The 10,618-nt window shown below is 38.7% G+C and overlaps 1 protein-coding gene across 1 annotated transcript in view; it reads left to right on the top strand.

Annotated features, from left to right (window-relative positions):
• The window catches only part of LOC107684594 (SEC14-like protein 1), an 18,727-nt gene extending 8,663 nt beyond the window's left edge, over positions 1-10,064 (top strand). Inside the window, exons 8-16 of the mRNA XM_016480889.1 lie at positions 4,098-4,287; positions 4,529-4,617; positions 5,642-5,712; positions 5,945-6,116; positions 6,430-6,564; positions 6,820-6,954; positions 9,024-9,275; positions 9,382-9,560; positions 9,699-10,064. Coding sequence (XP_016336375.1) covers positions 4,098-4,287; positions 4,529-4,617; positions 5,642-5,712; positions 5,945-6,116; positions 6,430-6,564; positions 6,820-6,954; positions 9,024-9,275; positions 9,382-9,560; positions 9,699-9,804 — 1,329 coding nt within the window. The 3' untranslated portion in view covers positions 9,805-10,064. The remainder of the gene's footprint in view (positions 1-4,097; positions 4,288-4,528; positions 4,618-5,641; positions 5,713-5,944; positions 6,117-6,429; positions 6,565-6,819; positions 6,955-9,023; positions 9,276-9,381; positions 9,561-9,698) is intronic.
• The last annotated feature ends 554 nt before the right edge of the window (positions 10,065-10,618 follow it).

Below are 10,618 nucleotides of genomic sequence, written 5' to 3' on the forward strand. Positions count from 1 at the left end.
TCTGACTAATGAGTTTATGGTCACCAAATATGTTTTTCTGAGGTAAATGTGACGTTACGTGACATTGTTTGTTTAGAAGCCGTACTTGCGCGGCTGAAACACTGATTAAGCGATTACATGAGACAGGATACGGATTGTAAAGTTATACTCTTTCTTTTAACTTACCTTCATATGTTTAGTCATGTTTATTTTGTGCTGAAGCTGGTATTAATGTGGAGGAGATGATCAGTTCACGGGCGCCTCGCGCTGCTGCGTCTGTTGAACTGAGGCGCTACTACAGCGATCTGTCGCTCCACATTAAACAGCGCCAAAACGGCATTTATTGTTTGAATACTGCAATACAATGAAAAGAATTTGAAATCTGAGACTTTGTTTCATATTAAAAGTACCAAAGCACAATGCTTATTGCGATTTATTGGATGGGAAGTGCCCTTCAACGTTCAACGTTCTAATTGAAAACAGGCTAGACTAATCGGTTATTGGGATTTAAGAATTGATATTGTTCCGTATTCCGTAAAATCGGTTAATATCGAGATATCGATATTTTTTACCCAGCCCTAGATATAATAATACATGTTATAATAAAATATAATAAAAATGTTAAAATGGCTTGCCATATTATCTATGCAATAAGCATGATTAATAAGTTGTGAGAGGCGTTCATGCTGATTGAACAAGGGGAGGGTCGGGCTCAGCTGAGGTGTGGGCACTAGCGGGGGCGACAATGAATAATTTAAAGACCAGCATGTGCTGCGTTTCCTGCGCTCACGGGACTTTAATCTGGAAAAGGCTAAAAAGGCTAAAGACCAGACACTCACATGGAGGAAGCAGCATCAAATAGACTTCCTGTTGGACACATGGCAGTGTCCACAGCTCCTGCAGGACTACTACACAGGAGGCTGGCACCACCATGACAAAGGTCTGTCTCTTCTAAATGTTTATTTTGACTTAATGCATGGCTGTTTGACTTCTTAATCCAGGATGTGTGTTAGTCCTGTGCTAGATATGAAGTCAGCCTTTGAATAAAATATCAATTGAAGTGAGAGTTTGAAACTGATCCAAAAATTGATCAGAGCGAGGTGTTTTCAAGAAAGATTCATAAATATTAAATAAGGAGAAATCAGTGCAGTTATGTGCTTGCTTATGTGTTTATTTTGTAGATGGACGTCCTCTTTATATCCTTCGACTTGGACAAATGGACACCAAAGGTTTAGTGCGGGTGCTGGGAGAAGAGACCCTTCTGAGACATGTAAGATTTAGACTAATTCCATATCACTCTTCACAATACACATACAGAAAGTCATACTGTTGTGTTTGTAACACCTTAGTGCTTTACCATAGAGCAAGTTTTAGTTCAGGGCGATATGACAATATATAACAACGATACAAGTAATCCTCCAAATCTAGATCTAGCTATATTATATTATATTATATTAAAGTGGTGTCTAAATATATCAGGGCCACGGGTTCTTAGGCAAATGTCTGAATGTTCAATGGTAGAGATTTAAATATCGGTCTGTTTTGTTCTAAGCAAGAGTAAATACATCTTAAAAAGTACTACTGGAGATATGATTTGTTGAAAAGTCTGAAGCTCGGGCACACACCTAAGTATTTGAAGGCAATTAGACTTAAATATTTGTTAGTTTTGTTTCTAAGCCAGCACAGACAATTCTCAAAAAGCATCATTGAAGATTCAATTGTTGTCTTAGGTGAAAAATAGGCTGTTGTCAAAGTTGTGAACATTTATCAAAGTTTAACATTTTCCTAATTTTATTAGTAATTTAACTGACAATGTTCAGAAATGTAGGGTATGGCTTTGATTTCAATTAGAAACAACTCTAAGTTTAGACAGAAGTACTATATCGTTCCTTCCTGTGATTAAAAATTTGTCATATTTTTACACCTCAAAGTTGTTTAAACTGGAAGCTTCTAGAAAGTCAATGCATAATGCTTTAATCCCACAGTGAGCAAGCCTGGGGCGATTGTTGCAAGGAATTAACAATTCAAAGTTGGTGATAGCAGAGAAACAAACCTTAGAACAAACCATATGGACTGTCCTTTTAGAGCTGCTTTACAGCAGAATTGATCTCTGTTTGTGTCGCTGAATTGCTATTTTCTTGTTTATCACTGTAAAGCTACTTTGAAACAATCTTTATTGTATAAAGCACTATAGAAATAAAGGTGACCACACCAATGGAGCCAGTTCTCATCTGGCTAAATTCAATAAAATGACTATTTTCACTGACCCCCTTCACCTTTGGTCCAAATTTCAGGTGCTGTCCATCAAGGAGGAAGGTCTCAGACACTGTGAAGAGAACACCAAAATATTTGGAAAACCAATTAGGTACTTATGAATACATGTCTAATCCAATCTACAGTTGGTATAAAGAATGAGACCAAAGGGATTTTATGATTTTGGTTCCAATTCCAACTCCACTCCACAAACTTCTAAATGGAACTGGTGTGAATAAGAATCAGTTCTTGGTTCTCAGCCCCAGTGGTCGCACATATTATGTGTTTTATGTGATGTCTTGGACCTGATAAATAATATCTGCTTCTGTGTTTGTGTTCTGTAGTTGTTGGACGTGTCTGGTGGATCTTGAGGGGTTAAATATGAGGCATCTGTGGAGACCAGGAATCAAGGCCTTGCTGAGGACTATAGAACTTGTAGGAGCCAACTACCCTGAAACACTGGGCCGTCTCCTCATACTGAGAGCACCCAGAGTGTTTCCTGTGCTCTGGACTTTGGTAAACACACACACACAAACATATGATTTCTCATTGTGACACACTTAGCACATAAAAATAATGTTAACAAATAGTTCACGATACTGGGGAAGACTGAAATAAGCATATACTCAGTCTTCATATAATTTAGTAAATTGTTCTACACATTAAGCCCGTCAAGAGTTAAATGTCATGTTAGTGTGGTCGTATTGCACTCACCTGACCTTTCTTAATTACCAGGCGGTCTGTAAATGTCATGTTTGCCTGGGCCTGTGTTAGCAGTGCTAATGAAAAATGACCCGCTGATTTCTGTTGCACCCTGTTCTGCGGTCAGGTGAGTCCATTCATTGACGAAAACACGCGGAAGAAGTTTCTCATCTATGCAGGGAATGACTACCAGGGGCCTGGAGGTCTGGTGGACTACATCAACAGAGACTTCATCCCTGACTTCTTAGGAGTAGACACTCTGGTGAGTCTGTTGTTGGTGAGATCTGACATGTTTAAATTCTTGGATTGGTTGAGTCACTTTCAGATACCAGTGGGTTCACCAAGCTGGAACGTCAGGCAGATCTGTGCATCATTTGTTTAAAAGTGATAGGACATGTCACGTGCCTTTCTTAGACCAGCAAGTCATTCTCAAATAATGATTTGCATAATTATATTTAAATATTGTTTTATGTGTGCACATTATGAGTGGTTTGTGTCAAACAGACACTCCTCTAATGCATTTCAGTCGGTTAAACAATTGTGAAAAAACAACACTTTTGTATACTTTTAAAAAGAGTACTACATTATATATTTTAAAAGAATACTTACAGGACACGTGTAGATGTAGATTTATTCTGACAGGCATGAAAACAATCTAATATCACTCTAATCTAACTGTATTTCTCTTGTTTACCTCAGTGTGATGTTCCTGAGGGTGGTCTGGTTCCTAAGTCTCTGTACCGTACGGCTGAGGAGCTGGAAAGCGAGGAGGTTAAACTGTGGAATGAAACCATCTACAAGAGCGCAAGTGTGTTGAAGGGAGCTCCACATGAGGTATGGGAAGTGCCCTTCAACGTTCGGTCCATTAATTGAAAACAGGCTAGACTAATCGGTTATTGGGATTTAAGAATTGATATTGTTCCGTAAAAATGAGAATCGGTTAATATCGAGATATCGATATTTTTTTACCCAGCCCTAATAAGAAGTGTTTCTTGAGCTGCAAATCAGCATAGACTGATTTCTGAAGGATCATTTGACACTGAAACCTGGAGTAGTAGAATAGATTACATTTGAAAATAAAATTATAAAAAAAAAGAGGAATTACCAACATCGATAGGGTATTTTAATGGAATTATATATGAATTATATATGAATAATTTTAGATCCCTAAAGACCAGCATGTGCTGCGTTTCCTGCGCTCACGGGACTTTAATCTGGAAAAGGCTAAAGAGGCTTTGTGCCAGACACTCACATGGAGGAAGCAGCATCAAATAGACTTCCTGTTGGACACATGGCAGTGTCCACAGCTCCTGCAGGACTACTACACAGGAGGCTGGCACCACCATGACAAAGGTCTGTCTCTTCTAAATGTTTATTTTGACTTAATGCATGGCTGTTTGACTTCTTAATCCAGGATGTGTGTTAGTCCTGTGCTAGATATGAAGTCAGCCTTTGAATAAAATATCAATTGAAGTGAGAGTTTGAAACTGATCCAAAAATTGATCAGAGCGAGGTGTTTTCAAGAAAGATTCATAAATATTAAATAAGGAGAAATCAGTGCAGTTATGTGCTTGCTTATGTGTTTATTTTGTAGATGGACGTCCTCTTTATATCCTTCGACTTGGACAAATGGACACCAAAGGTTTAGTGCGGGTGCTGGGAGAAGAGACCCTTCTGAGACATGTAAGATTTAGACTAATTCCATATCACTCTTCACAATACACATACAGAAAGTCATACTGTTGTGTTTGTAACACCTTAGTGCTTTACCATAGAGCAAGTTTTAGTTCAGGGCGATATGACAATATATAACAACGATACAAGTAATCCTCCAAATCTAGATCTAGCTATATTATATTATATTATATTAAAGTGGTGTCTAAATATATCAGGGCCACGGGTTCTTAGGCAAATGTCTGAATGTTCAATGGTAGAGATTTAAATATCGGTCTGTTTTGTTCTAAGCAAGAGTAAATACATCTTAAAAAGTACTACTGGAGATATGATTTGTTGAAAAGTCTGAAGCTCGGGCACACACCTAAGTATTTGAAGGCAATTAGACTTAAATATTTGTTAGTTTTGTTTCTAAGCCAGCACAGACAATTCTCAAAAAGCATCATTGAAGATTCAATTGTTGTCTTAGGTGAAAAATAGGCTGTTGTCAAAGTTGTGAACATTTATCAAAGTTTAACATTTTCCTAATTTTATTAGTAATTTAACTGACAATGTTCAGAAATGTAGGGTATGGCTTTGATTTCAATTAGAAACAACTCTAAGTTTAGACAGAAGTACTATATCGTTCCTTCCTGTGATTAAAAATTTGTCATATTTTTACACCTCAAAGTTGTTTAAACTGGAAGCTTCTAGAAAGTCAATGCATAATGCTTTAATCCCACAGTGAGCAAGCCTGGGGCGATTGTTGCAAGGAATTAACAATTCAAAGTTGGTGATAGCAGAGAAACAAACCTTAGAACAAACCATATGGACTGTCCTTTTAGAGCTGCTTTACAGCAGAATTGATCTCTGTTTGTGTCGCTGAATTGCTATTTTCTTGTTTATCACTGTAAAGCTACTTTGAAACAATCTTTATTGTATAAAGCACTATAGAAATAAAGGTGACCACACCAATGGAGCCAGTTCTCATCTGGCTAAATTCAATAAAATGACTATTTTCACTGACCCCCTTCACCTTTGGTCCAAATTTCAGGTGCTGTCCATCAAGGAGGAAGGTCTCAGACACTGTGAAGAGAACACCAAAATATTTGGAAAACCAATTAGGTACTTATGAATACATGTCTAAACCAATCTACAGTTGGCATAAAGAATGAGACCAAAGGGATTTTATGATTTTGGTTCCAATTCCAACTCCACTCCACAAACTTCTAAATGGAACTGGTGTGAATAAGAATCAGTTCTTGGTTCTCAGCCCCAGTGGTCGCACATATTATGTGTTTTATGTGATGTCTTGGACCTGATAAATAATATCTGCTTCTGTGTTTGTGTTCTGTAGTTGTTGGACGTGTCTGGTGGATCTTGAGGGGTTAAATATGAGGCATCTGTGGAGACCAGGAATCAAGGCCTTGCTGAGGACTATAGAACTTGTAGGAGCCAACTACCCTGAAACACTGGGCCGTCTCCTCATACTGAGAGCACCCAGAGTGTTTCCTGTGCTCTGGACTTTGGTAAACACACACACACAAACATATGATTTCTCATTGTGACACACTTAGCACATAAAAATAATGTTAACAAATAGTTCACGATACTGGGGAAGACTGAAATAAGCATATACTCAGTCTTCATATAATTTAGTAAATTGTTCTACACATTAAGCCCGTCAAGAGTTAAATGTCATGTTAGTGTGGTCGTATTGCACTCACCTGACCTTTCTTAATTACCAGGCGGTCTGTAAATGTCATGTTTGCCTGGGCCTGTGTTAGCAGTGCTAATGAAAAATGACCCACTGATCTCTGTTGCACCCTCTTTTCCTGTCAGGTGAGTCCATTCATTGACGAAAACACACGGAAGAAGTTTCTCATCTATGCTGGGAATGACTACCAGGGGCCTGGAGGTCTGGTGGACTACATCAACAGAGAATTCATCCCTGACTTCTTAGGAGGAGACGCTCTGGTGAGTCTTTAAGAGCTGTTGTTGGGTGATATCTGACGTGTTTAAACTCTTGGGTTGGTTGAGATACTTTCTGATACCTGTGGTAATGCATTAATACTAAATGTTTTTGCCTTGAAGCCAAAGAATACCAAGAGATGTATGTTCTCTATTACAGGACAAAATGTAGCTGTACAATATTTATTCAGACAGAAATGAAAACAATCTAATGTCACTCTAATCTAACCTGGTTGACTGTGTTTCTCTTGTTTAATTCAGTGTGACGTTCCTGAGGGTGGTCTGGTTCCCAAACCTCTGTACCGTACGGCTGAGGAGCTGGAAAACGAGGAGGTTAAACTGTGGAATGAAGCCATCTACAAGAGCGCGAGTGTGCTGAAGGGAGCTCCACATGAGGTACAGCTCATCCACAGACAACACTCAACATACAGACGCTTTATCAGATCAGGTGTACGATTTGCAGCCCAAAAGCTCACCAAAACCCGCCCGATCCAACAAAAAACTGCCCAAAACTTTAACTGTCAAAATAATGTGATAGAATTTTATTGATATGCCAATCAAGGTTAATAAGGACCATTTGTAACTCCTTAAAACAAGATAAAGATGTTTTAATTTTATATAAATAATATAAAAAAGACACATTTCCCAGGAATACAGATCAAATCAGTGCAAATACATTAAATAGAATTACCAAATAGAAATGTCCAGGTAGACACCAGCCTATGTCGAAACGGCAGTCAAGAAATTAACCAATACCCTCTGAAAAAACACATGCATCATTTCAGTGTCAACAGTCAGAATAAGCCAATTTAAATGCAAAAAGTGCCCAGTAACGTATAAATGATCGCAAGCAATTAGCAGGTATTTCACTCTCATTCATGCACACACCATGACAGTCAAAACTGTGGCATTCATTGTTACTGTATAATCCGATAACAAAAAATTAACCACAATGCGCTTACCTTCGTGTCATTCAGAACTTTTTGCACAGTGTCAAGTCCACCAGCTTTCTGATGCAGGACAGGATCGCATAGTCCCATATTCAGTTTGGATTTTGATGAAATTATTTAACTGTGCTCTGATTTCAGTTGCATTTATTATCAACTAAGCCTTCGCGTCATCTCCCTCCACAGGTGTAATTCACGTTTTGAGTGTTGAGTCACTCTCTCACTCACGTGTAACTTATTTAGGCCACTCTGGCATTGTGATCGCTTGGATATACAGCTATACGTTTAAAATCCTATACCGTATCGCCCTAAAAACCCGTCATTCATGAAGCATCACGTCTGTCTGCTGATCGCCCGTGACTGGCTAAAAGTGCAGCAGCAGCCGACTGCAGAGCGCGTGTGTATTTGGTAACATGATTGGATGCATACATGCACACTTGGGTTTTGTTTTTGAACCAATTAACCTATATAGTTTAGATGTTTGAAAACCGCCAAACTGATCTCCAATCTGGCAACACTGTGGTTTACTTCAGCTGTGCGGAGTTCAGTTGCATGTACTGTATGTTGATGATTGGCACCATCTGTTGGATATAAGAAGACATGCAGTGTGAAAGTCAAACACTGTTCATCTAGTTCTGCTCAGTCGTTTAAAGGGGTCATATGATGTTGCTAAAAAGAACATTATTTTGTGTATTTAGTGTAATGAAATGTGTTTATGCAGTTTAAGGTTAAAAAAACACATTATTTTCCACATACTGTACATTATTGTTTCTTCTCTATGCCCCGCCTTTCTGAAACGCGTAAATTTTTACAAAGCTCATCGTTCTGAAAAGCGAGGTACGCTCTGATTGGCCAGCGATCTAGTGCATTGTGATTGGCCGAATACCTCAAGCGTGTGACGGAAATGTTACGCCCCTTACCGTACTGTGATGCCGTGTTCCGTGTCTTCACGACATGGCGACGGCGGCAACAATAAAGATACGCCTTCTTTCTTTGCGTGAACATTTGGGCGGCGTCATGCAAATCTTCCCACACAGTGACGTAGACATGTGGGGGCGTGTTTAAACGAGGCATTTTAGGAGGGCGTGGACGAGTCTTAACTTTTATAAAGAATATCTCTTTGGGTTTGAGACTTTAGTCTTTGCAACCTTAGAGATCTTATCTATTCACGAACAGCTTGTAACACTCCAAAGAGAAAGGAAAACTTGAAATCGCATCATAGGACCCCTTTAAGCGTCTGTGGCACATCAAATACTGAAAAATAATATCAACTAATGTTTCTGGAAAAACTCCATCTGTTGTGTGTATGAACATGTTTCTGACAAATTTATACTGAAAAAAATAAATAAAATAAATGCATATAAAAATAGCAGTTATCTGCATTTTCTGTTTAGTTAACTCCATTTCCATTACTTCTGCTTCCTCAAGTAAATTCTAATTTGAAACACAGTTCTGTATCCTGTTTGAAATTAAATTCTGAATGGAGCTCAGCGTTGTGTGTGATGAATTCATTTCCAGGTGCTGATAGAGGTCACAGAAGCATCGTCTGTCATTACGTGGGACTTTGATGTGTGGAAAGGCGACGTGATCTTCAACATCTACCACTCCAGAAGGGCTCCTCAGCCAGTTAAAAGAGACGGTCTGAGCGCACACAACCTTGCCTGTCCCGCCGGCAACAACGTCCAGCTCATCGACAGATCCTGGATGCTCGGACAAGACTACAGCATGGTGGAGACGGCGCTGACCTGCCGAGAGGGAGAGAGCGTACAGGTGCGGGAATCTCAGGAAACCCATCAGCAACATCAACATGGCTCATATTTGAATATATGCTGCTGGACAAACTTCTTTCTGCTTTGATCCACATCTTTCCCATCAGGGGTCTCATGTGACGCGCTGGCCTGGATTATACATCCTGCAGTGGCGTCTTTACAGCAGCCCATCGTGCACTTCTTCCAGTCGGCCGCGTGTAGATGATGTTCTGGCGTCTCTGCAGGTCTCCTCACACAAATGCAGAGTCCTGTATTTCACAGAGGTGCTGCGCTCCACTGACTTCAGGTCTCTATCATTACAACATAAAAACATAGGAATGAAACATAAAAAGCACAGCATCTGAATGTTGTCACTACATTAAAAATCTCATCTGGATGGCCGAATGATTTCTCTAAAGGGTGTGTGTGGTTGTGTTTGTGTCAGGGGCTCCATGAGCAGCCTGGAGTCGAGTCACAGCGCTTTCTCTCTGCTCAGTGCCACCACCAGCTCCTCCAACCAATCACAGACAGAGTCAAGCATCTCAAGATAGCTTCTTCATCCAGCTGGAAAACAAGACTCTTCTGACTCCAGCTCTGCAGGAAATGATGAAAGATCATGTGACGCAGTGAAACAGAGGTTCACATTAAACAATAATAAACGCTGATCTTTTTCAGAGAGTTTATCTCATGATGAGCTGCAGGCTTTCTGTAAATGATATGCAAGCTTTCTGTACGTTGTTACAAATACATTTGTAAATGTTGTTTTCTCTGGTTGTCTGATTGAGCAACTTTTTCAATGTGGTGCATAAAGTTACAATATGCAATTTTTTTTTTTTTCTCTCAGAATTAACTAAATTTAAATAATAAGAATTAGACTGTGGAAAAAGCTGCTGCACATTGAAATAGACACTGAATGATATTTATTTAATAATGTTTGTAAAGTTATGTAGCATACACCCATGAATTTAAATTTTATGCTTCAACCTTTACTGAATTATGAAGGGGCCCAGAATTTAATTAATTTTAATGCGGAAAAAAAGCTTGTAAAGATTTTACAAATATTTCATAGTATCATAAAATCTCCTCATAATTATAAATAATAACTAAAAAAATATTACTGAACAAAAACATATTACATTGATTTCCGTGGAGAAAAAAAAAGGATAAATATTGCATAGTATCATAAAATCTCTTTAAAATTCTAAATAATAAACAAAAAATGTTATTGAACAAAAATATATTACATTGATTTTCCTGAAGGGAAAAAAAAGGAGTTACATTTCAAGTACCAAGTGCGACCCAAAAATGAAGAGGCTCAGAGTTTAATTAATTTGAATGGATACAATAGCTCATAAAAATGTTTAA

The sequence above is a fragment of the Sinocyclocheilus anshuiensis genome, unplaced genomic scaffold (assembly GCF_001515605.1).
Source record: "Sinocyclocheilus anshuiensis isolate Anshui unplaced genomic scaffold, SAMN03320099.WGS_v1.1 scaffold561, whole genome shotgun sequence".
NCBI lineage: Eukaryota > Metazoa > Chordata > Actinopteri > Cypriniformes > Cyprinidae > Sinocyclocheilus > Sinocyclocheilus anshuiensis.